The sequence below is a fragment of the Petaurus breviceps genome, unplaced genomic scaffold (assembly GCF_028583685.1).
Source record: "Petaurus breviceps papuanus isolate PSGF00001 unplaced genomic scaffold, PetGlider_PUasm1.0 188, whole genome shotgun sequence".
NCBI lineage: Eukaryota > Metazoa > Chordata > Mammalia > Diprotodontia > Petauridae > Petaurus > Petaurus breviceps.
This window is the reverse complement of record NW_027185804.1, coordinates 16573061-16600316: the sequence shown is the minus strand read 5'-3', so window position 1 is coordinate 16600316 and position 27256 is coordinate 16573061. Positions and strand designations below refer to the sequence as shown.

The 27256-nt window shown below is 39.4% G+C and overlaps 1 protein-coding gene across 7 annotated transcripts in view; it reads right to left on the bottom strand.

Annotated features, from left to right (window-relative positions):
• BBOX1 (gamma-butyrobetaine hydroxylase 1) overlaps positions 1 to 27256 on the bottom strand; it is a 519348-nt gene that overhangs the window by 63856 nt on the left and 428236 nt on the right. The window contains exons 1-3 of one of the 7 annotated variants that reach the window (XM_069091329.1): positions 21405 to 21574; positions 2255 to 2509; positions 530 to 644 (exon numbers count right to left, since the gene is read on the bottom strand). In XM_069091329.1, coding sequence (XP_068947430.1) covers positions 530 to 644; positions 2255 to 2476 — 337 coding nt within the window. In that variant the 5' untranslated portion in view covers positions 2477 to 2509; positions 21405 to 21574. Of the gene's footprint in view, positions 1 to 529; positions 645 to 2254; positions 2510 to 3197; positions 3287 to 19592; positions 19775 to 21404; positions 21580 to 27256 lie in introns of those variants that run through there. The other 6 variants (XM_069091332.1, XM_069091330.1, XM_069091326.1 and 3 more) reach the window with 6 other exon arrangements.

Sequence of the window (27256 nt, the reverse complement as noted above, 5' to 3'; positions counted from 1 at the left end):
TGATTACATTAGGTTGGGATGGCATTCAGGTTGGATTGTTAAGAACTGGGGAGGTAGACCTGGGGGTTAAAGGGTGAACCAGGCAGAAGGAATGGTCATGAGCAAACAGAAGGCTGGAAAGAAAAGGGCATGTCTGAGGAACAGAGGGTAGTCCTGCAGATGGTAATAAAGCTAGGAAGGTCAGTTGGAGTCAAATTGCCTCTGTCGTCTCAACTTCTAATTAGTAAACACCTTGGGAACAGTAACTGTGTTTGCTGTTATGTTTCTATGCCTTTCATATTCATTGTACTGACCTAATTCAAGAGATAGCCACAGATGAGACTGCCTCATTAGATTTTAGTGGCCTTTCTTCCTTGTCTGGGTTTCTTCAGTAACCATCACTTGCCCAAACACCAGTACCCAATGCTGACAAGGTTTTAGTGAATCCTCTTTAGAAAATCACATTTTTTTAAATCACCTCTTGGAGAATGGTTCCTGTGGGGCATTAACATGATTTAAAAGATTATAATAGATTTTAAAACACACCTACCTGGCAAAAACAATTCTTTTTGGAGTTTTGCTCTGGATTTTTGGGAAAAACATCTTTTCCTTAGCCAATCTGCTTCGAAATCACTAATGTGCTCATCAGGCCATATGATATGTACCTTTTAACACAGTAAACAAATATGTGTTTATACGCTGTTAGACACTCCAGTACTTTTCAGTAGAAGTGTCAAACTCAAATGCAAATGGATCCCTGTTGACTTAGAAAACCACAAATTAGCATTATCTTTGTTATATTGTATTTTCAATTATTTTGTTAAACAATCCCCAATTACATTTTAATCTGCTTCAAGCCTTTCTGGAGTTTTGAGTTTGTCAACTCTGCTCTACAGTCACTTAAAAAAATATGGAAAGTTGGTAGATTTAGCAAATATCTATAGATTTGAAAGATAAACCAAATTACTCTTTAGCATAGAAGCCAAGAATTTTACAGTTTTGGAGTCTGTCTAGTCCCAACCCTTCATTTTGCAGATGAGGAAACTAAGGCCCAGAAAAGAGCTATCTCTTGTTTAAGGTGACATGATTTGTTAGTAGTAAGAGCCAGGCCAAGGACTCTGGTCTCTTGACTCCCAGTTCTTTGCTCTTTTTGCTATATCCTCCTGCTTCTGGGACTAGGTATAGTGAAGTCATAGAAATCAGCATGTCTGGGGGTGGGACACATTTTAGAGTTCTAGATAGAGTTAAGGATGCATTCTGCTAAGGACATGGCCTCCTCTATCCTCTCTGATTGTCCATATCCTTAAAAGCACAAGCCTTTGTATGAGCCCTTTTCTTGATTTATCTAAGTCTACAGCATCATTGTGAGGTCAGTGTTGTGGAAGGGAAATGCAGTGAGTGGCATTGGGGAAGTCATGAATGCCAGCAGCAAAATCCTTGGATCAATGAGAGGCCTGAGGGGTGGACAGCAGAGACTGGCAGAACTTTCCCTCCTTGCCAGGAGTCTACTTCAACATTAGGGGTGGGACATGGTAAAGAAGGGGTGTATGTGTGACAGTGGTAACCAGATTGATAGCAAAATCATGTAAAAATTAAGTTCAGGAGTTGGGATACTTGGCTTTTAGTCCCAGATATGATACTACCTCCCAAGTATAGCCTTGGATCAGTCACTTAGAACAACAGAATTTTGGAGTTGAACAAAGGATCTAAGCAGTCATCTGGCCTAACCCACACCTGGAATGGAACAACATTTTGGAGTATTCGTTTCCTCAAACACAAAAATGAAAAAATTGAATTAGCTCAGAGGTTCTTAACCTGGATTCCATTGACCAATGGGTGGATTTCAGAGGCTCTGTGAACTTGGATAGGGAGAAAAAAATTCAATCCCATTTCTCTTTCATTTATTTAAAAACATGATTCTGAGAAAGGCTCTATGGGCTTCATCAGATTGCCAAAGGGGTCCATGACACAAAAATGGTTCTGAATCCCTGTACTAAATGTTCTCCAAGATCTATTTCTGAGTCTAAAATTCAGTTCTTATACTTCTTGTTAGATCCCAGCCCTCCAGTTGGAGGTGTCTTCACTGAGCCTTGGGCTCAATCGGTCATTGAGTATTAAGCACCTACTATGCGTTGGCCACTGTACTAAGTTCTAGGGATACAAGTACACATTTGGCTACTGAAGGTAAAAAACAATAGTCCCTTAATAAAAACTCCTTCAAAATTAGTTTGACTTTTTTTTAAAGGCAAGATTAAAGGTTTAAAGAGAGAAATACCTTTCTTTGGTTGATCAAAGTTAAGTGCTTGACCCATGTGTTAACATCGAGGGCCTCGATGAGGAGCTTGCGAGCTTTGGCAGAATCCAGGTAGCAGCAAGGGCACTGGCAGTTGTCTCTCAGCCACACGGCAGGGTAAAGAGATTCTTCCCCATCATCCCAATGAATCTGGACCAAACGTTCAGCATCTAGGGCCTCCACCTTCAGGATAGCTGAACTCATGCTTGCAGCCGTCAGTCCAAATTGCTCAACCTGCTATAACAGAACAGAGTTAAAAGGACATAACTGTTTTCTTGCCCTCTAAGCAAAGTGCACGGTCTGTTTGTTCTTTCCTTAGCTACCACAGTCCACGTTTTGAGCAGACCTTTGTCCCTGTTAGATCATTTTACACGCTGGCAACAGAAGCGGTTGATAGAAAATAAATAAGATATTTTGAGTCCAGGACTGTGAAAAAACAGTCCTTCAGTTCTTCCACTGTCATTCTAGATAATCAGAGGCACTGAATTTGGACTCGATGAAAAAATGTAATTTTATCATTCCAGCTGCATAATAGCTCTATGAAATTTTTAGGAAGCAAAATTATCCATAAATGAAAAACATAACAAAGATAATTTGTTATTTAATAAATGCCTATTAGAAATGGAGAGAAAGATGGCCTATCTTGCCTTTGACATGTACTATGTGACCCTGAGTAAGTCACTGAACAGCTCAATTCCCTAAAAGAATATGGAGATAGAGATGGCCAGCAAGAAAACCTAGATTCAAGTTTGCAAGGGAAATATATTGGATGTGTTACCCTGGACAAGCTATTTTTTTTAAAGCAATTAGGGTTAAGTAGCTTGCTCAAGGTTGCATGGCTAGTTATTTTGTGTGGGTGTTAAGTATCTGAGGCCAGAACTGATCCCGGGTCTCCTGACTTCAGGGGGCCGGCACTCTTACTCACTGCGCGGACTAGTTATTTAACTTCTTTTGGCCTTAGTTTGCTCATTTGTAAAATAGGTGATCTTGTTCCAACCTGGAGGGTCTGTGCTTCTGTTGATGAAAGAATGGGGAAGTATGACTAGACAGCAGCTCATACATAGCAGACTGTAAGGTCAATGAAAATTAACATTGTATTTGGCATCCACAAAAAGCTAATTTAAATTTAGGCTGCATCAATCAGTCAAGCATTTATTTATAAGTACCTACTATATGTCAGACACCATGCCAAGAACTGCAGTATGTGAAGAAAGGCCAAAACATAGTCCTTTTCTTCAGGGAACTCACATAGTATATAAACAATTAGACAGGAATAAGATATATGCAATATGATTAAAAGATAATCTCAGGAGGAAGGTACTAGCAGTGGTGGGAAGGGGAATAGGAAGGGCGGACTAGGAAAGAAGAAAAGATTTGAACTGAGCCCTATGGGGAACCAGAGAATACAGTAGGCAGAGGAGAGGAGGGAGAGCATCCCAGGCATGGGGGTCAATCAACGCAAAGGTGCAGAAGTGGGAGAAAGTGTGGCATGTGAGGAACAGCATGGAGGTCAGTATAGCTGAATCTTAGAAGGAGTGGGGGGGGGGGATAAAGACTGGAAAGGTAGGAATAGGTTAGGTTGTAAAGGGATTTACACACTGAACAGATGATTTTGTGTTCAGTCTTGGAAGTATCAGGGAACAGCTGGAGTTTATTGAGTTCAGGTAGAGAGGGGACTGATGTGGTCAGATCTTTGCTTTAGAAATATCACTTTGTCAGCCAAGGAGAGAAGGACTTCAGTGAAGAGAAACTGAGGTAGGGAGGAAAGATCGCCATTAGGGTCTTTACTAGGGTTATGACTTTGTGAGTCTAGGAGTCTCTGAATTTAACTATGTTGAGATTTGGGCAGAATTTGCTTTTGGCCTCATATCTGAAGATTGCCATTCATGAGAACAAACCCGAAAATGTGAAATAGTTTTAGAATGAAATTTATTAGGTTGTTTGGGAGAGGGGGAGAGAGAGACACAGAGAGAGAGAGAGAGAGACAGAAAGAGAGACAGAGAGAGACAGAGACAGAGAGACAGACAGATAAAGAGAGAGACAGAGACAGAGAGAGAAAGAGAGAGAGACAGAGACAGACAGACAGAGACAGATAGAGACAGACAGACAGACAAAGAGAGAGACAGAGACAGAGAGAGAAAGAGAGAAAGACAGAGACAGAGGGAGAGAGAGAGACAGAGAGAGAGATGGAGGGAGAAAGAGAGAGAGATTGGGGAGGAGAGAGAGGGAGAGAAGAAAGGACAGAAGGGAGAGAGATAGGGAGGGGGGAGGGGCAAAAAGGGGGTGGGATGGAGAAGATGAAAAAAAGGGAGAGATCTGGAAAGAAGAGGTGGCTCTTTTTCCTCCAGGTTCTGGAAGGTTTATATTATGTAGGATTTTAGGCAAGTGTATCCACACATGAACCCAAATATAGTTAAGCAAGTTTCCTGACAGGAGAACTTGAAAGCAAAACAAATTGAGATGGATATCAGTAAATATACACATTCAGTAAAATTCAAGCAAAGCCAAAACACAGGGGAAATCCAAATCACAAGCTTGGGTGAATCCTAAAACAGACCTGGGCAAGTGGATACAAAACATAATGTGTGGGGTAGATCCAAGACCTGGGGGATGCCAAAATTCCTTGTAGACATCTCTGGCATTCCTAGAGAGTTACTGAGGTCAAGGCAACTTTCTGGGTTCAAGCAATCTCTAGTCACATAAAGTTACAGTTGAACAATATAAAAATCATTAAAATTTCTGAACAATATAATAAAGTGTTTTCCACAAGACTTTCTAGACTGACAGGACTTGCTATAGCTTGTATTCAACAGAACTAGCCAGTGGGTTATATGTGAGAAAGTCATTTTAACCTTTCAAGTACCCTAGCCAACTCTTCCAGACTATAAGCTGTAGATCTGCATTGGTAGAGGGGGTTACCTGACTAGGAGTTCCCTTCTGATCAGTGAAATAATGCAGTTGAACCAAATCAAACCAAGCAAAGGCACCTTCCCCCACCCTCCAAGCATTCAATATCATTACAGAAATATCTAAGCTTGTTAAAATGCTTTGTCTCCAAATCAGAAAATTAGTTCTAATAAATTAAAGCCCATGAAATGAAACACTTTCAAGTAATGGAAATATGGGACTTTGACTCGAGAATCACAGAATTTCACAGTTGGACAGGACTTCAGGGGTCACCATCTACTCCAGTTTCTCCTGGACAATAACAGCAGCTGGTAATAATAGCTAATAATTGACTTTGAAAGCCCTTCACAACCTGGCCACTTTCTACCTTTGAAACCTTCTTATGCTTTGCTCCCCTCTACCTACTCGCTGATGCAGCAACATTAGTCTTCTTTCTGTTCCATTTATGTGTCATTCCAACTCCAAACTCTGTATTCCTTATGCCTGGAATTGTCTCCCTTCTCACCTTATTGTTTTCTTTGACTTCCTTTAAAGACTCAGCTAAAATCCTACCTTCTTCAGCAGGCTTTTTCTGATCCCCCTCCCTTGCCACCCATGCTGGTGCCTTCCCTCTGGGATTATCTCCCATTTACAGTCTATCTATCTTGAATGAACACAGTTGTTTGCACTTAGTATCTTTCATTAGAATGTAAGCTCCTTGAGGGCAGGGACTGTTTTCTCTTTTGTTTTTGCCTTTCTTCGAATCCCCAAAGTTTAGCACAGTTTCTAATACATAGTAAACAATAAATACTTGTTGATTGACTGAACACTATTTCTGCCATAATACAGCTTAAGTTCAAATTGCTGGTTGCAGCTGCCACATACAAGGTCAATTCAAATTGAGTTTATAGCCCACTGTACATAAATTGCTCCATATCTATGTTTCTCATTAGAATTTCAGTCAGAAGGGATTCCCTTACAAGAAAACAAAGATCCAAGAAGGTCAAACTTTGGAATAATCTAGCTTCGAATTCGCTGCTCTTTCTTTGGTCAGCACCTGGTATATATTTATAGAGCTTGATACACAGTAAATAGTTAATAAATTGATGGATTATTGATGGATTTTTAAAACCATACTGCCTCTATTATAATGTTTGTAAAGCCCTTTACAAACTAGAAAACAAAAGTTGGTTATTACTATTATTTTTTATACAGTTGATTTTTAAAATCCAAGTAGAGAATTTTCCATTTGTCCCTATAAACTTTATCTGTAGAGCTGCAGTGGATAGAAAGCTGCCTTGAGGAGTCAGACAGACCTGGGTTCACAAATATTTGTTTTTAAAGCAGATTAAATATCTCCTTGCCAAAGTGGATGGTCCTCATGAGGTTTTGTGGCCAAGAAACATTGTGTTACTTGCTAGGCAATACTTGGCTCTCCTGCGAATTTAAACTGGACAAAGAAATGGCAAAACACTCCAGTATGTTTGCCAACAAGACTGCAAAGACTCAGCCACGACCGATTAACTGATTAACAACAACAAGGTGATAGTCTGCTGAAGAACTTCCCTGAAACTAACTGGGTTGGGATTTGAACAGTTTGTTTTCAGGCCCATATCCGAAAGCTTTCTAGATTGGTAGGAGCTGCCACAGTATAGTCTAGAAGGGACCCTGCAACTCCTCCTAGACACCGTGAGGCAGACACTTATTGATTGTATCATACTGGATAAATCATATCTTTGTTATCAATTCATAACTTTAAAAATTTATATAATATAATATAATATATAATATAATATAATTTATAATATAATATAGAATATAATATAATTTATAATATAAATTTATAGAATATAGAATATAATATAAATTTATAGAATAAACAAGCATAGTATAGTAAAAGCATAGTATAATGAAAAAAAATGATTATACATGAAACTGAAAACAAAACCCAATCCCAAAACAAACAAAATGAAATCACAGAGAATATCTTCTATTCTACAATGGTTACAATGCATACAATACATATAATAGAAGAAGAGTTCCCCATGCTTATTAAATCACAGATCAAGAAACATTAAAAAAAATCTTAATAGATTTGGCCAATTATTCTGACTTGTTGAGTCTCTATCGTGTAGACTGGAAACTGAGGGCAGAGACTGTTTTTGTCTTATTTCCTGGATAGTATGATGCTTTGCACAAAGAAGTACTGTTTATTGAATTCAATTGAATTTGTTGAATATGTTTTTTATAGGTTTTTCTGTGTAGTCAGAAGCATAAGGTGTTGCTGACCTGACCATTGGAGGTGGCATTCATGCTGATGAAATCAGGCCTTATTGAAAATATAGGCTAGGCTCTATTTGGTCTGTTACTGCATGTAAGTCTAGAGCTGGAAGGGAATTCATATGTTTTTTAGTCCATTAGTCCTAATTTTACACGAGGAAATTGAGATAAAATGCCTTGTTCAAGCAGAGATTTGAACTCGGGTCTTGTGATTCCAAGTACGTCATTCTTTCCATTGTAGTGCACTGCCTCTGAATCATAATATGGCATAAAGAATACATGTCTTGTAGTTGGGAGACCTAAGTGTGAGTCCTTTTGATCTCTTGGATAAGTCACTTCCCCTTGATAGATCTTCATCTACAGGAGCATTAAACCAGCTCTCTAAGGTCCATACTAGTTCAAAGGACTGATCACCCAAATGCAATTCACATGCAATTCATGACATCACCCTCATGACATCCTTGGTTCTCCTCTAGCCCAAAGGATGAACAATAAACAACAATTACATGCTTTATGATTGATAGCATCAAATGCTAATCAATCTGCCTCCACCCCAATTAAAATTTTAAAAACTATATGAATAATTCCCTGAACCAAGATTTAAGGCTCAAATTTTAAGACCCCTTTTCATGAAATAGAATGTTATTAGTACAATCTCCATATCTGTTTATCAATCTATCTAGAAATCTATCATAGTCTTCTAAACTTTTAGGATCCTAGGATTATAAATTTAGAGTTATAAAGGTTCCTAGCAGTTTTTCTAGTCCAACTTCAGTGTTTTATAGATAAGGAAATTGAGGCTCAGGAAAGGTGTTTTGCCCCAGGTCCCATAGCTAGTGAGTGACCTAGGTAGGAGTGTCACTGAGGTCCTCTCACTCCAAATCTTGGCCTCTTCCACTGTATCTTTCTACTTTGATGCCACATTGTGGCCTGGATGTGATGTAGAATTCTTGAAGACTACGCCATTGTAATATAAATTGGAGCAGGTCCTACCCATCTAGAATGGGGGCTGAAGACAAACTTTAAGTTCTAACCTTTAATCTCAGGAAAGCCAGAATCTTGCCCAGTAGGTGAACAATTATTATTATGTTTTTAATAATATTTTGTTTCTCCCTAATTACATATAAAATCATTTTAAACTTTTTTTCTATTTTGAATTCCAAATTCTATCCCTCTCTCCCCCTTCCCTGAGATGGTAAGCAATATATAGTTTATATATTAGCAATTATGTAAAACAATTCCACATTAGTCATTTTGTGGAAGAAAACTCCAATAGAAAGGAAGATAGTATGCTTTCATCTGTAGTCAGAGACCATCGGTTCTTTCTCTGAGGGCAGATAACATTTTCCATCATGAGTCCTTTGGGATTGTGTTGGATCATTGCATTGCTGAGAAGAGCTCAGTCATTCACAGTTGGTGAAGAATTACTTTTGACCACAGAAACTCATGAGGACTGTCTACTAAAACAAGAACTGATCTATCTCAAAAACAAATATTTATGTATAAGAGACTGTGCTTGGTTTATTATAGGGTGTATCCATACCAATTAAATCATAGGCAAACAGGCATCTGATGAATAGACATGTGTCTTCTATCTACTTTGCCATAAGCCTTAAAGGAAACAGAATAATAAATTTGGTCCCTGACCACAAAGAGCCTATAATCTTATAGGGGATACAAAACTAACAAATGCTAAATAATTAAGGGGTAAATAAAAGTGACTTTTTGAAATAGTACAGAAAAGAAATGGATTAGTATAGAGTGGTCAGGGAGATTTTGATAAAGCAGATGAAAGCATGAAGCATGGATGCAATTTGGATAGAGGAGGAGAGAAAACAACCCAGGTAGAGAGAAGAATAAAAATAGAGACACTGCAGCAGTCAATGAAGAAAAAGAAAAGCATTTATTAAGCATCTGTTGTATACCAGACCCTGTGCAAGGGGATACAAATACAAAAATGAGACAGCAACTGACCTTAAGGAACTTATATTCTTTTATTGTTTGTGGTTTAGCTGTTTTCAGTTATGTCCAAATCTTTGTGACCCCTTCTGGGGTTTTACTTGGCAAAGATAATGGATCAGCACCATTTCCTTCTGTAGCTCATTTTGCAGATAAGATAACTGAAGCAACCAGGGTTAAATGTCTTGCCCCAGGTCACACCGATAACAAGTGTCGGAGGCTGCATTTGAACTCAGGTCTTCATAACTTTAGGCCCAATGCTCTATCCACTACACCACCCAGCTGCCCTAACTTACCTTCTGCAAGACTGCAATGAAGCAGGAATGAACTTGACCTTTGTGGGAGAGTAAAATTGTTAATTTAACTAATGTAGCACAGGGTGTAGAGTGCTAGACCTGTGTTTGAGAAAACTGGAACTTAAATCCAGTCTCAGACAATTACTAGCTGGGTGACCCTGAGTAACTGTTATCTGCCTCCGTTTCCCCATCTGTAAATGTGGATAATAATAGCACCTACCTCGTAGGATTGTTGCAAGGATAGGATACAATAATATTTGTAAAGCATTTTGCAAATCTTAAATACCAAGGGGTTATGACTTGACATAGTAGGCCATCTAAAACCTTGGCAGATTCTTGAGCAAGAGGACAAGATAAAAACCATATCTTGAAGAAAGGAAATGAGAAGGACCTACAGCAGGAGAACTTAGGTCCAGTGAGACCAAATCAAGAGACTGTTGAACAAATCCCCCTTAAGATAACAAGGACCTGCCCTAAAAGGCAGTAGGCATTAAAATGAAAAGAGAGAGGTGAAAGAAGAGACAGTGTAGCAAGTCTGGAGATAAGGAAAATCTTGGAACTTTCAAATTAAAAGGGATAGTAGAGGTTCTATAATCCAACCTCTTAAGCAGTGAGGAAACTCACCTATTGCATCCCAAATGAGGTCATCAGTCCTCAATTAATACCTTGGAAGAAAAAGGAATATGTATAGCAGGAAAGAGAAGAGGAAAGAGCTAGGAAACTGAAGGCTGGCCATGGGTCCAGTCTTGTCACTTACTCCTGAGCCAGCCATCTGATTGGTAAAATGAAGGTAATAACTTCCTGTCTACCTCCCAGGGCTATTGTGAGAGTTAGATGACAGCATGTATGAAAAGAACTGGGTAAACCACACAACACTCTACACAAATGTTAGTTATTACCATTACCTCCCATGGCAGCCTGCTGTACATATTGTACCAATCTTTAAGTTGGAAAGAACTTCCTTATTTTGATCCAATATTGGCTTTCATCATTTTGACCCACTGCATCCAGTTGTGCCTTCTAGAATACTATGGAAGGTATCTCGTTCCTTACAAATCATCATCTCCTTGAAGACAATGCTTGGTTCTATTTAGCTTTTTTTCCTCCTTCTATTTTCTCAGGTTTTCAACTTTCTATGAAAAGATTTTGGGGAGGGAGGGAGAAAAAAATGCACAGCAGAAAAAAAGACAAGTTAGAAGGAACCACAGAAAACCAGGATAGTTCTGAAAATGATGTGTAGTATTTATTACATAGTTTTTCAAAAAAAAGCAAGCAGTGTGAAATGGAAATTTATGGCTTTATATTTAATCTTTTTATGTTGTTCTGTGTACATGGAAATGTTCTTTTTTGTCTTTTTGCATTTAAGTTCAAAATGAATAAAAATAAAATGAAGGGGTTGCACTGGGGGTGGGGCGGGGAAGGATTCATTGTCAGATTGCTCACCACCCCGGTGGTTCTCCTTTAGACGCTAGTCTGTCAGTGTGCCTCTTAAATTGTGATACCTAAACCCCAGAAAAGAGCTGAGACTAAAATGCATTTCCTTCTCTTGGTGTCAGAGTGCTTGACTTCAGATCCTACCTCCGATGCTTACTATCTGCGTGATTTTGGACCAATTGGTTAACTTCCCGCAGAAGTTAGAAGTTAGAGTTAGAACTCTAACTTCCACATCTGTTAAATTAGCCTTGGACTGGATAGTTTTTTCCAGTTCTAGATTTGAGTCCCTATGCTCCTTCTTTCCAGAAGACTATAGGTATGGAATATTGTTGTAATTCAGTCTATTAATAAACATTTATTAAATGACTACTATGTGCCAGGCATGGTACTAAAGATACAGAGAAAGGCAAAAGACAGTTCCTGTTCTTAAGGACCCTACAGTCTAATGAGAGAGACAACATGCAGGCCACAATGTACAAACAAGCATAGAGGATAAATTGGAGAAAATCCACAGAAAAACAGGAACAACAGATGGGTAGGGAGAGAATTCTGGACATGGAGGAGAGCCAGTGAAAATGCCTACAGTCAGGAGAAGGAGTTTCTTGTGTGAGAAACAGCAAGGAAGTCATTGTCCCTGGGTCACAGGGTACAAGGGATGGGGGCTTTAAGGTGTAAGAAGACTGGCAAGGTGGGGGAGAAGTTGTGTTATGAAGGGTTTGGAACAAGAAACAGACATCAGATACAGCTGATGTGTTGCTTTTGCTGGATTGTGTTTTTTTCTCTTTATTTTTTGTTAAAAGGGGTGCCTCGTTGGGTTAGTGAGGGTGGGAGAATTGATGATGACATAAAAACAAATGATGCCTACATATATAATGTGTCCTAAATGTCTCAGTGCAAGTATTAAAGTTTAAATGTGTGTCTCTATTTATATATCTACATAAATATATTTCCTACACGTTCTCATCTCCCTCTCACAATAGCCCTGGGAGGTAGACAGATAGTTATCACCTTCATTTTACCAATGGCTGGCTTCATCAGATGGCTGGCTGGGAGTAAATGGTGATATATGCATGTGTATATACATATATGAACATGTGCATGCATGTCTGGGTATATTTATACATTATACACATACACACTCCCTCTCCCCACCCCCTTTCTCCTTTTCTAGAAAAGGTTTGACCAACACAGACTATAATGCAATTAGCTACTTACATGAAAGAAGATTCAAATATGGCTTTAAGTTTTCTGGTCTGACAGAAATGGTCTTTAATAAGTAGAGAAGCCACTGGCAGGAATGGGGTTGTGGGAAAGGGGAACCACTGTATGTGGGGAGTGGATGTTGTTGGATAATGGGATCACAGGATCATAGCTCTGAAACTGGAAGGGTCCTCAGGGGTCACTGATTTTAACTCCCTCATTTCACAGATCAGAAGAGTGGGGCTCAGCAAAGTTAAATGGCTTGTTCAGAGTCCCATAGATGGTGTTAGAAATAGAGTTTGAATCTAGATCTTCCTGACTCCAAGTCTAGTACTTTATTCACTTCCTCAAAGTAAGGAACTAATGGGTTGGAGTTTGACCAGATTAATTTGGAGGTGACAGTGACTTGCCCAAGGTCACATAAGAAGGAAGCATCAGGGGTGGGGTTGTCTTCTGACTCTGGGTCTAGTCAAAACATCTGAAGAGAGACATGGGGATTTCCTTTGTGGATGTCTCAAGGGCAGCTGAAAAAACAGGACTTGAGTTCAGGGGAGGGTCAAAGAACTAGGGACATATATCTGGGAACCATCAGCACTAAAGTGATAGATGATGTCATAATAGTCTCCTTTATTTTAGTTTTCAAAAATAATTTAATTAAAAATGGTTTCCAACTCATTTCAAATAATGATGAATCCTCTAATGGCTTTCAACCTTTGCTGGTCTCATGGACATGTCAATGATTTTAATGAGGTAGCATTGCTACTGATGGAGCTTCTCCAAAGAAGTGAAACTGACTTAGTGAAACTCTCCCTAGAACAGGTCTTTCCTGACTCTGTTGTGTTATTCCCTCTACCTGGAATGCTCTCCTCCCTCCTCTGCACCTGTTAGAGTCCTGCCTACCCTTCAAGGCAAAGCCACCTTCGCTAAATTTTCTCTGATCTTCCCAGGTAAAAATCATAGCACTTCCTCTACTGGATCATATATACTGAAGAGTATTGATTGCACCTTCCTTATCTTTATATTTGCCTAGAACAATACCTGGCATATAGTGAGGTATTAATAAATATAAGTGAAAACAAAACAAACTTTCCAGAAGACATAATGGAGTTTCTGTACTGAAAGTTGGCAAAGGAGCCCACATCACACCTATTGTTCACGTAACCATACACACAAGCATCGTCCAGATAAAAATTCATCACTCTTGGGTATACTATTTTGAGTTTTTGACTCTATAGTTTTCTGTTTTTCTTATTCTCTTTTGACATATTTGAACTAGATATCATAGGGAAGGGAAAGTGTTAGTCAGATGTTATGGGGAAAAAGAAAATCTTTCCCCAACTCACCTAGCCAAAAGAGTGTGCCAAGGAAGATATTAAATGAAGGTCGGAGAGGGAAGGAATTGGGCTGTTGGGAGACTTTCAGGCCCACGGGTCAAAGTAGAAGAATTGGAATATTGCTATTTCTTCAGCTTTTCCTTGATGGATTTGGCTTCTAGATCTGTGAAGCTGAATTTTTGGGGGTAATTATGAAAGAATTTTGCAGGTTATTTCTATCATTTGTATTGTGTATGAGTGTTTATATATAACAAATGTGTGTGGTTAATATGATGAGGAGAAAGTAAAAATCTAGAAATTTTTCATGCTAACATTTACTGGTTCCATGGAAGTCTATTATGGTAGTAAGGTGGCAGGGGAAAAGTGAAGAGCATAAACTAAAACCTATATTCAAGGTTTATTCTGCTTTGAAAATTTGGAGATTTGAGTGGAAGGAGTTACTGGGCTTCTGATCTCTCTTAGAGAGACTCTCGAAAATTGAATCTATGAGGAATTAGTTTCATTGGAACAACTCTGGGCTGAGTTAGAGGAGAAACGAATGTTCTAGGAAGAAAGAGAACACAGGAAAATGCTGCATTTCCACTCAGGGAAATGTGGGGTCAGGAAGACCCATAATGCACACCCTTCAGAGGGCACATTGGCTTCTCAGGCTACGACTCACTTGGCTCCCTGGACCTTTCTCAAGGAATGCCTGTTACCAGAAGGTGTTACTTTGGGATAAGTTCATCTAGTACTTCTGCTGATTACCCAATGCAAGAGTTGGTGAAATATCAGGTTTGGCTGCTATGGAAATGATTCCCGACTGCTCCCCGAAAACAGAGAACTTGGGTTTCGGGTTTTGCCTTTATCTGATGGGACCTATTTCTCTGTATTTCTATACTGATTTGATTTTTTGTTCCTCTGCTTCTTCTTATTCCACTCCACCCACCACATTAGTCTTCTTCTTGAGCTTGGTGAACCACTGTGGGACACATGTGAGCAATTTTCTACATTATCCTGTCTCATCATGGTGAATCATATTAAGGAAAGCATCCTGGTACAGTAGAAAATACTCTCTCTGGAGTCAGGATGCAGGTTCAAATCTTGCCTCAGATGGGTACTGTCCTTTGGGACCATGGCTAAGTCCTGATATCATTGGCCTCAGTTTCCTCCATAAAATAAGGTGATTGGCCTTAGATGGCTTCTTTTTTAAAAAAAAATTTTTTCCTCAATTACATGTAAAAACAATTTCAAATACTTTTCTGAAAATTTTTGAGTTCCAAATTTTATCCTTCCTTCTCTCCCCTCCCTTCTCCACAAGATGGCTAGCAATCTGATATAGGTTATACATGTGCAATCATGTAAAACATTTCCACATTAGTTATTTTGTGGAAGAAAACTTGAACCAAAAAAAAAAAAACAAAAGTGAAAGAAGTAAGTAAAAAATAGTATGCTTCAGTTTTTATTCAGACACCATCAGTTCTTTCTCTGGAGGCAGATATGGGTTTTCATGGGTCCTTTGGGACTGTTTTAAATCATTATATTGTTCAGAATAGCTAAAGTCATTCACAGTGGTTCATTACAACATCGTTTCTTTCTACAATGTTCTCTTGGTTCTGCTTACTTCATTCTGTATCAGTTCATATAAGTCTTTCCAGCTGAAATCATCCTGCTTGTTATTTCTTATAGCATAATACTGTTCCATTCCATCATTACTTAGATGACTTCAAAGGGGCTTCCAACAGTAAATTTATGACTTTTGACTCTTTTGGTGAAAGTCAAGATTGCAGCAGAATTCCTTTCTCTTTTTAGATGTATATTTCTGAATGAATTGATTTCTTTAGCCTGATTTGCAAAATGGAAGAGCAGCCCAGGAAGTAATTTTGCACATTGATCATAGAAATATGCAAAAGTAGAATTCTATGACTAGGTGGTGCCATAGTGCACAGAGCATCCTGACTGAAGTCAGGAAGACTCATCTTCCCTAGTTCAAATCTGGCCTCAGACACTACCTACATGACCCCAGATAAGTTACTTAACCCTGTCGGCCTCAGTTCCTCATCTACAAAAATGAGCTGGAGAAGGAAATGGCAAACCAGTCTAGTATCATTGCCCAGAAAATCCCAAATGGGGTCATGAAGAGTCAAATGTGACTGAAACAATTTAACAACAATGACTAATAGAAGGACCCCTCATTTTAAAGATATGGAACCTCCCCCCCCCCCCCCCCCAAACTGAGGCAGGAAGATCTTAAAGGACTCTATTCAAGATCATGCAGATAGTAATTCATTGTCAACCATCAGAACTGAAAGTGACCTGAGTAATCCTCCAGTTTACCCCCTATCTTTTCCAGATGAGGAAAATGAAACCCGGAAAGAAGCAACCAAGCCTGCTGAAAGTCAGAGATGAGAGAGAAGATTCTAGGTATCAAGTCTCCTGTCTCTTAGTTTAGTTTCTTGGGTTTAGTGAGACTCAAATGAGATAATGGATGTAAAGCATTTTGCAAACTTTAAAGAATTGGATAAATGCCAGTTATTATTATTATTATATTATTATTATTATTATTACACTAGTCAGCAGACCTTCAGTCTGGTGATGACTTCTTTGCCTGAGCCTTCCACCACACTCCTGCTGAGCTCAAGTAATGTTTATGAAATCATATAATGATGTGCTGGTATATATTTAACAACCAGGCTCTCCAGGAAAAAAAAAAGGATGCACACAATTTCAAGTTTAATCTGCATTATTAACACTTTCTTAAGTCTAGACAATCAGCAAAACAATCAATCATGCCCTGATTTGTAATCTGCTGATCTTTCTCTCTCTCTGTCTCTGTCTCTGTCTCTCATTTTTTTGGTGTGTTTGTTTTTTAGAGTGGCAAAGGCAGGGCAATTGGGGTTAAGTGATTTGCCCAAGGTCACATGGCTACTAAGTGTTAAGTGTCTGAGGTCGTATTTGAACTCAGGTCCTCCTGACTCCAGGGCTGGTGCTCTATTCACTGCAACACCTAGCCACCCTCTTGCTGATCTCTAAGGTGTAAATGCTTACAGTGAAATTTAATAATCTCTTCACAAGAGAGATTATTAACTCTTTGCATTATCATACTTTGCCTTCCTTGGTAATATTTGAATTATAAAATTGCAACATGAGAAAAAAAATCAAGAATTTAAATTAGAATCTGTGTATGTGATAACAAGTAACAAACATTATAATCAAATGGATCTGTGATCTTATCCATTTGGCTGCTCCCTCCCTCCCAGTAATGTAGCTTGTAACTCATCCAGGTCTCTCCCATTCAACCCATAGTTAGTATTTATTAGTGGATGCCCACACTGAAGGGTTGTTATTCAGCCCTCTCAGTTGTGTGTGAATCTTCACAGCCCCACTTGGAGTTTTTTTGGGAAGGATACTGGAGTAGTTTGCCATTTCCTTCTCCAGCTTATTTTACAGATGAGGAAACTGAGGCAAACAAAGCCAAGTGCCTTGCTCAGGGTCACATGGATAGCAAGTGTCTGAGGCTGCATTTGAATTCAGATCTTCCTAACTCTTGACTGGGCATTCTATACACTGGCCACCTAGCTGCCCCAAACACCTAAAGGTAGGAAGAGAAAGAAAAATAATTATTTTCTTGGAAAAACCCAAGAAGAAACTGTTAATCAAAAGTACTAGAAGACATTAGGATCTAGGAAAGCAAGGGACGGAGTAGTCAGGGCAGAGCAGTCAGAAAATGTCAGGAAAGAGAATATCCAGAGTGATTGGGTGGTCATCGGTGTCCAATGCTGCAGAAAAAGTCAAGGAAGATGAGGACCGAGAAGAGGTCAATGGGTTTTTGCAGTGGATTGGTGACCTTTAGAGGTAACAAGGCTCAGTAGAGTGGTAGGGAAGGAAAGCAGATTTTAGGAGGCTGATGAGTGAATTGTCAAGGAAGTGCAGGGAGCAAGTTGTCTATGCATGATAGAAGTTTAGCATTAAGGGGAAAATAAGGATGCGATGGGGTGGGCGGCGGTGGTGTGAGGATCAAGGGGCAGGGTTAGCATGAGAGACCTGAATTTGATAAATTCTGAATAATTAAGAGGCTGATACATAATACACAATTAAAACAAGACTGAATTTTTAAAAATAATTGCACACGTATCACTCAAAGTATGCTACACTAGGCACAAAGATTCAAGATTCAGAATTCAAATCAGTGAACAGAGTGGAGGCCCTGTTCACATAGACCTTTTGGGTACTTTTAGAGCTAGGGGAGATTGTAGGTCTCATCTAGGTGAGGGATTCTTAACCTGAGGTCCACTGACTGCCAAGGGGTCCTGGATGGATTTTAAGGATTGGTGAACTTTATGGGGAAAATTACATCTTTATTTAAAAAAAAAAAGATTTCTTTTTTCATCTCTTTTATGCATTTAATATCATTACTCAGAAAAGGCGTCCATAGGTCTCAATGGATAGTCAAAGGGGTCCAGGACACAAATATGGTTAGGAGCTTTTGATTATTAATCCCCTCATTTTACAGATGAGGAAACTGAGTCCCAGTGAAGTGATAGGGCTTGCTTAAAGTCATACAGTGAGTCCGTTTTGAACTGGGACTAGAACCCAGGTCAATGTTATAACCATATATCACCATCAAATGTTAAGAGTAAGCCTTTTCTCTATATGTAGCATTTTCTGAACATCATAATTGTAATACTGCATGCATGTATGTAATATGGGGTGTGTATATATCCATATCTAAACTTCTAGTTCTTTAGATTTTTGTCCAATTAAGCATATAGCAAAAATTAACTTATTAATTAAAGGTACAGGAGTTAATGTGAATGAGTGAAAAGTTCACGTTTAATTTTTTAAAATGTAATTTTGTGATTTTCAAGTAAAGAACCAACAGGAATTGCTAAAAGAAAAAAGTCCCATAGTAGTAGAAAGTCCTTGGATTTGGTCTGTTCTATTGAGTAGGTCAAACATCTCTCTTCCTCCTTAGCTTGTTTGCAGTATAGCTTTGCTTGGCAAACTATGCCTTTATAGAAAGCTTAAAGTTAAACTTTGCTCCAACCCTCAATGGAGTTCCTTTTCAGAATTTATAGAGCTTAGAACAATAAGCTTTTTCTCTATTTTAAATAGCATGAAGCAGTTTGGTATAGTGGGTTGTGGTCTGGCCTTGGAGTCAGGAATACCTACTTTTAGATTCTGCCTTTGACATATACAAACTGTGAGATTTTGAGTAAATAATTTAATTTTCCAGTGCCCTAAGAAGACTTTTAAAGACTGTCTGCATGGATGAAAGGAGTCTTCACACAGGAATTCCCTGCATCAGTGAAATGGCAGATCAGAACCAAAACAAAACACTTTCTATTACTGACAAGTTTTAGAAAAGAAAAATGAAATTCATAAACTAGATATCTCATTCATTATTGGAAATCTTATATTACTAATTAAACACATTTTTCTTTTCTAACCCCCCCACTGTTCAAAAGAAATAACTTTGATAATAGATACCCTTAGGCTGCTTCTATATTCAATCCTTTGGGATTACAAAGAGCAAGGGGGTGAAATCTACTCTGGATATTAAGGAGGGCACCTTTCTAATCTCAACAGGTTTTCTTTACCACCTTACAGTCTCAGCCTGTGCCTACTTTGTGGTCAGGCTGTGTCAGATCAGAAAATTCAGTCATCTGACTATTAAAGCAAATGTAATTGAGGATCTGCTGCAAAGAAATCGTACACAGGTAGGATTGGCTCAATCACATTCTTTCCCTTCATTATCTGGACTGAATTATTGAGAGGCACAAAAACAGTTCCACAATTCCTTGACCTCCCTCACAATGCATTGCCCTGAATTTCCCTTCTGAGTAAGAGAAAATAATGCTCACTCCTTAGGGTCCAAATGACTCTTCAGTTGTGAAATCATGCAAAATTTCTGGTAAACCAATAAAGTAATAATAATAATAATAAAGTTACCTCCTATTCTGAGTCTCCTCCACGTTTTCCTTTGCAAATGAGTGGAGACCAATTACAACACACACAGTTCCCAATCTTCTTTTGCAATGTGGTACTGCCTTTGGTGACACTCTTTCTAAGAAGCTGGTGTTTCCTGCTTCTGCCAGTGGCCCTGCTGCCCTACCCCCAGTGGGTAAATGACACAATGCCACTTGCAAATGAAGGGGGATGGCCCAATCAGAAGGTGCAGAGAAACTGCAGGGATCCTGAGGGTGAACAAATAAATCTAAAGAACGGAAAGGCTTCCAAGCCTTAAAGTGGAGAAGCTGAGCAGGGAGAAAAATGTGACTGCCAGAGTAAATCATAATGCAGTCTTTCCTGCCGGGGCCGCTCAGTCTCTTCTCTGTCCTGGGATAGCAGTAGTTTGCAGTCAGCTGCATTTTTTCCCTCCATCTGTCCCTAGCACCAGCTTTCTCCTGGCTAAGATGCCAGGGCTTGGAACCATACCCATTTAACACATCAGAAGACAAACAGCCTCCAGGTTACCCCGTGACCTGAAACTCCTTTGGTCTCCCTGGGTGCCTGGTTTCTAGTTCCCAGAACAACGACCTTGAGAGTGTCAAAGAGAGGGGCAAAGACAGCCTGGCCACTGTTCACTAAAGAGCCAAGCCCTGTGCCTGCCTGCCTTCTTTCTTCCAAACTCTAGGCAAAGGGTTGGCAGCTTCTGGGGCTGGCACATGGCTTCCTTATCACCAAGGCTGCCTGATGGTTGATCATCCACAAATTGCCTTACAAGAGAGGGAGGAAGAGAAAAGAGAAAAGGATGAAGACCAGAAGGGTGAAGAGGAGGGAGAAAGACCAGGAGGGGACAAGAGGAGGGGGAAGAGGGAGAAGAAAGAGGCAGGAGGGAGGAGGAAGGGGAAAAAGGAAGAGTAAGGGCAAGGGGAAGGAAGAAGAAGAGGGTAGAGAAAGATGAGTGGGAGAATAAAAGAGGGGTAGGGAGGGGGTGGACAGAAGACCAGGTGAAGAGAGGAAAAGAGAGTAAGGAGGAGGGAAAAAGGAACCAGGAAGAGGAGGGGGAGGAAGGAGAAGGGGGAAGAGGAAGATCAGGAGGATGGAGGAGGAAGAAGAGCAGGATTCAGGAGGAAGAAAGGCAGAGAAGAGGATCAGGAGCGAGGAGTAGAATCACATTAATAATAGCTAAGCATTTACTTAACACTTTAACATTTGCAGGATCTTTGCAAATATGATCTCATATCCTCCCAACAGCCCAGGGAGGTTGGTGCTTTTATTATCCCCATTTTACAGATGAGGAAACTGAGGTAAATAGGGTGGTAGAGCTAGTAAGTGTCTGAGGCTAGATCTGAACTTAGAACTTGATTTCAGGTGCAAGGGAGGAGCATTAGGAGAAGGCAAGAGATGGAGAAGGAAGAGTAGTGTGGGAAGGAGTATCAGGGGGAGGCAGGGAAAGAAGGTGAAGGAAGAGGATCGGGAGGTTGGAGTGTATGCATCCTTCTTGATCCTCATGACTGTTCATTTCCCTGCAGGGTAGGGAGGAGGAGGAAGAATAGGAAAGAAGACCTAGAGGAGGAGGAGGAGGAGGAATGGAGTCTGTGATTCTGGGGGAGAAATTGGACCAGGAGGAAAAAGAGGGGAAGGCAAAAGAAAGAAAGCTGGGGAAAGAAAGCAGTCTGATCGGCCCATTGTCAGCCTGGGGCTGGAGGGCTTCCCATAGAAGGGGAGAACAGGTTGACTGAAGGGGACTGGCCTCCATAGAATTCCCACCCTCCCCTCCTCCCCCAGTCTCCTCTCTGGGAAAATCCCCATAGTCACCTCAGTCCGAAGCCTGTTGTTTCTTGTCTTGTTGGTTTTCCCAGCTGCTGACAAGTAGCAAACCAAGGAGAGAGTACCCTGAGAGAGGCAATGAGCAGGGCAGATTGGCCAACTCTGCCATGCCCTGTAGGTGGCTGCTGGTTTGTCTAGGAAGCCCTGCACTTCAAGTCTGATATATTGCCCAGACCTCAGAAAGATGCAGCCACTATAGGACAGCCTCTTTTTTGGAACACAGAATGGATTGTACATTGTGATGCCTCTGACAGGCTATCTTTCCTCCCTCCCTTCCCTCCCTCGCTTCTCCTTTCTTTCCCTCCTTTTTTTCTTTCTTCTCTCCTTCCCTTTCTTCCTCCTGTCACTCCTCCCTTGCTCCCCCTTCCTCTCTTCCTCTTTCCCTTCCCTCCTTTCCCTTCTCCCTTCCCTTCTCCTTTTTTCTCTCTATTTCCTCCCTTCTTTCCCTCCCCTTCCTTCTTCCTTTCTTTCTCTCCCTCCATCTTCCTTTTCTTTCTTCCCTCTTTTCCATCCCTTCCCTCCTTCCTCTTTCTTTCTTCTCTCCCTCCCTTCCTTCCTTCCTTCAGTCCCTTCTTTGCCACTCCCTTCCTCTCTCCTCCCTTTCTCTTTACTGCATCCTTTCCCTTTCCTTTTTTCCTCTATGTCCCCTCTGGCCAATCCCTCATCCTTCCTTCCTTTTCTCTCCTCCCTCCCTTTTTCTTTTCTTCCCTTCTTCCTCTTCCCTCCCTTCCTTTTTTCCTTTCTTCCTTTTTTCCATCCCTTATCCTCATCTTCCTTACTTCATTTCTTCCCTCCTTCCTTTCCTTTCCTCCCTCTCATTTTTTTCATTCCTCCTTCCTTCTCTCCTTCCCTCCCTCCCCTTTCCTTCCTATCTGACCCTAATTTCTTCCTCTCCATCTAATTCTATGCCTTTCCCCTTCCAAAACTTTTTTCCTACCCTTACCACAGTAAATAGTAATAATAGCTAGCATCTATCTAGTGTTTTATAATAATGTCTTGTTTGACCCTCACAAAAACTTTAGGAGGAAGGTACTATAAATATCCCCATATTACAGATGAGGAAGCTGAAGCTGAGAGAGGTTAGGAGACTTGCCCAGGGTCACACAACAAGTAAGTATCTGAGGCAGTACTTGAACTTTCATCTTCCTGCCTTCAAGTCCTATACTATCAACTGTTTCACCTAGCTGCTCTGTCTCACTGTTTCCCCAGGCTGTTCCCCCCTGTTCTAGTCTGACTTTCTTCCCTTCAAAATCTTGACCTAATAATTAGCCAGTTCATATTTGTTCCATCCTTTATCCTTGAGTACTTTCTTCTCTTGCCCTATTGCTTGACTAGGAAATGCTAGTTTTGATTTGTGATGTCTCTCCTTATCTCTGTAATTGTGGATCTCCAGTCCTATCACTTTCCATACTCCAACCTTGGGTTGCTTCTGTCATCTTCCTTTGTAGTTTCTCTTGTCTCTTTATTTAAATGGAAGAGTCACATAACTGTGCCAATTGGGTCCACTACACATTTTTGTTGTCTAATCTCCATTAGGTCTTCATTTCTGCAGGCCAATGCTTTTACTCTTACCTGAATGACCCTCTGTCTTAGTCCTCTGAGAATCTACTACTAAGCATATCTTCTTTGCCCAAGCCACCTATCTTCCCCTTTCCTCTCATTTTAAATGATGACCTTATCAAATACTTTCCTGAAGAAAACTGAAGCCACCTGCCAGGTGCCCCCTCTTCTCCCCAACTTTATGCCCTAAATCTTTTACCTAACATTTCTACTGCCTCTTCCCTACTTTGCTCCAGTCTCAGAGGAAGAGGTGGCCTTTTTCCTTACAAACACTGACTCCTCAACCTGTGCCCTTGGTCCCATCAACCAATCCATTGGCACTCAGTAAGTTAGCATTTATTGAATGTGTTCTCTGTGCCAGGCATTTTGCTAATTCATGGAAATATGAAGACAAAAATGAAACAGGTTCTACTCTCAAGGAATATTCTTTCCTTCTCCTCTGGAGTCTCATCTCTTCAATCATAATGTCTCCCTAACTTTCAGAATTTCCTAATCCTCTGTTTGCTTCCACTTATAAATATGTCTAGAACTTGATCCTTAAAATAACCTCCCATTCATCTTGCCAACATCTTCCACCATATGCCATCATGGACTCAAAATGGGCACATGAACTGAATATTAAAAATTATGTGCTTAAAAATCTTAGAAGATAAGTGCTTTCATGGTGATGTAAATTCTTAACCAAATAAGGGAGAGAGATGATCATAAAAAGATTTAATTCCTAAAGATTTAAAAGCTTTTGCATGAACAAAATGAGTACAAATAGCATAAGAAGCGAAGTTGCCAACTGGGAATAAAATCTTTGCATTGAGCATTTCTGATAAGGGGCTAATATTCAACATCTGTGTATACATGTACATATACATGTACACACACATATATATCCCACTAGGAAAACATTGCATTAAATATCTCTAAAGGATCAAGAGTTTAAATATATATATGTATATACACATATATGTAACAAGCACATATGTGAGATTTACACAAATATAGATGACTAAGTTTTTTGTTTAGTCTATTAGTCATGTCTGGCTCTTTGTGACCTTATTTGGGGTTTTCCTGGCAGAGATACTGGAATGGTTTGCTATTTCCTGCATCAGTTCATTTTGCAGATGAGGAGACTGAGGCAAACAGGGTTAATTGACTTGCCAAGAGTTACACAGTTAGTAAGCATCTGAGGATGGATTTGAACTAGGGTCTTCCTGACTCCAGGACCAGTATTCTATCCACTGTGCCACCTAGCTGCTTGATGTGACCAAAAACCATTCCTTAATAGATAAATGGTCAAAGGATATGAATAAAACAATTTTCAGAAGAATTGTAGTCATATGAAACCTTGTTCCACATAACATTAAATTAGAGAAATGCAAAGCTAAATAACACTCTGGTTTCACCTCAGGCCCAACTAGTTAGCAAAAAAAGACTCAAAGGGGAGGAGTTAATTTTGGAGGGATTGTGAAAAGCCAGGTGCTTTGATGCACCTCTGTAGCATTCTGGAAAACAATTGAACTTAGGCTAAGAAAATGACTCAATGGCCATACTTTGACTATTAATTTGATCATGCCTTGAGTCACATACCCCAAAGAAGTCAAAGAGAAAAAGAAAAGTACCCCATGCCTCCCAAAATGTTGTAGTAGTCAGTCAAAAAGCATTTATTAAATTCCTTCTGTGTACTAAGAGCTGTGTTAAGTGCTGAGAATGCAAAGAAAGGTAGAAAAATAGTCCTTGCCCTTGTACAATCTGATGGGGGAGGCAACATACAGACAAATGTGTACCAACAAGTCATATAGAGTTTCAATAGGAAATAATCTATAGAAGGAAGGCATCAGAATGAAGAATTAGGAAAGTCTTTCTGTAGAAGGTAGGCTTTTTACTGGGACTTGAAGGAATCTAGGGAAGCCAGGAGGTAGAGGTGAGGAAAAAGAATGGGGTCAGCCAAAGAAAATTCCCAGTACCAAGAGATGGAGTGTCTTGTTCAGTGAATTCCCAGTGTCAATGGAATGAAGAAGCTATGGCAGGAAGTAAGATGTAAGAAGACTGGAGAGAGAGAGAGACAGAGAGAGAGACAGAGAGAGACAGAGAGAGACAGAGAGACAGAGAGAGAGACAGAGAGAGAGAGAGAGACAGAGACAGAGACAGAGAGAGAGAGAGAGACAGAGAGAGAGAGAGACAGAGAGAGAGACAGAGACAAAGAGACAGAGAGAGAGAGACAGAGAGAGAGAGACAGAGAGAGACAGAGAGACAGAGAGAGAGACACAGAGAGACAGAGACGGGGGGAGGAGAAAAAGAGAGAAGAAGAAGGAAGAGGAAGAGGAAGAGGAGGAGGAGGAAAAAAGGAGAAGAAGGAGAAGGAGAAGAGGAGACAAAGAAAGAGAAAGAGAGAGACAGTCCAACTTGGTCATATCTGTGCTTTAGGAAAATCCCTTTGGAGACTGAATGGTGGATGAATAGGAATGGAGAGCGACTTGAGGCAGGCAGACCCACTAACTCCTATGGTAGTAGTCCAAGTGTGAGGTGATGAGAGCCTGCATGGAGTGGTGACAGTGTTCAAGGAGAGAGGCACTTTTGTAATGGCAAAGAATTGAAAACAAAGTAAATGTTCATTGTACTGGGATATTGTGCCATAAGAAATAATGAATATGATGAATACAGAGAAGATGGGTAGACATGAATGCAAAGTAATCAATAAGGAAAACAATGTACAATTACTACAACAGTGTAAATGAGAAAAAAAAACCTTGGAAAAACAAAAGAAACTGACTTCTATGAGATTATAACAATCAAGGTTGGTGCTAAGGAAGAGGTATTAGAATGAGACTCCTCTTTTTTGGCAGAGGTGGGTGACTATAGGTAGGCAATAAAATATAAGCTATGTTTTGTAACCAATGAGATATATGTGTATGTATATATGTGTGTGTATTATCCTGTGTTTTTGTGTATATGTATGTTATTCTGTGTTTTTGTGTATTATATATGTTATACTGTGGGATTTTTTTCTTGTTATTTACATGCTACATTATGTCTAGTGAGCTGTTAATTATTTTTCTAATATTAGGTAGTAATAGGTCATATTTATGTAATTCTTTTAAGGTTTCCAAAATGCTTTACACATATGATCTGATTTAAATCATAGAACAATCCTGTGTGGTACATGCTAGAGTGATCCTTTTCTTCATCTTACACATAGTGAAACTGAGACTTTGAGTAGTTAAATGAATTTCCCATTTGTCATATACTTAATGTGATAAATGGGATTTGAATTCAGATTTTCCTGACTCCAGTTCCAGGACACCATCAACTTTACTGCACTGTTTCCCAATAACAATTTTCTTATCCTTGGCAAAAATTCAACTTGGTCACAATGAATGTTTTTTTCTGGATATTCTTATATATCTTGAATAAAATATTATTTTAGAACTATCAGTATTTACTAGTAAAGATTAAAATCATTCTTTCTTTATTTTATTCCTCCCTGGTTTATCAAGATCACATTTTTCTCAAGAAAGGAGTTTGGTAGAGTTTGCTTTTTATTTTTGAGAATAATTTGTGCAGTAGCATAGGTATTAACTACTCTTTATGTTTGGTAGAATTAATTTGTAAATACTTGTAAGTCATAAGTTTTGCTTTTGGTAGTCATTAATGAGTTTTGTGATTTCTTTTTCCAAAGTTAGTTTGAAATCTCTATTTCTTCTTTTGTTAAATTTGACTATTTTTATATTTTATTTTTAAGTCATTCATCCATTTCCTCAATTAACTGGCATATAAATATAAATAGTTTCTGATGATTCTCTTTATTTGCTATTTTTATGAATGAATATGTCTCGTTCATTCTTTATTTTGGCAATTTAATTTTATTCAGCTTAAAAAAATCAAATTAGCTAATGGTTTCCAAGATATTTTTAACCTCTGGCATATGAATTAGACTGGAGGAGAAATGGAAGAACAGAAATGCTGACTGTGACAAATGAACAGGGACATATGCTTGCTTGAAATATGTCAAATTTGTGCTATTCCTGAGGCCCATTACTGGATGACATAGTCCCTAGCAACCTGCTGCTACAATTCTAGGGCCACCTTAATTATAAATGTCTTCCTATTATCTAGTATATATGTGTAATACATAGGTGTGAATGTGCATATAGCTATATACAGTGTTTATCTGTGCATGTAAGTGTATTACATATACTATGTATACATTATATACATGTGTGTCATGAATACATAAACATGTAATAAATATGTGTATACACATCTATATGTGTACATGTCTATGCCGT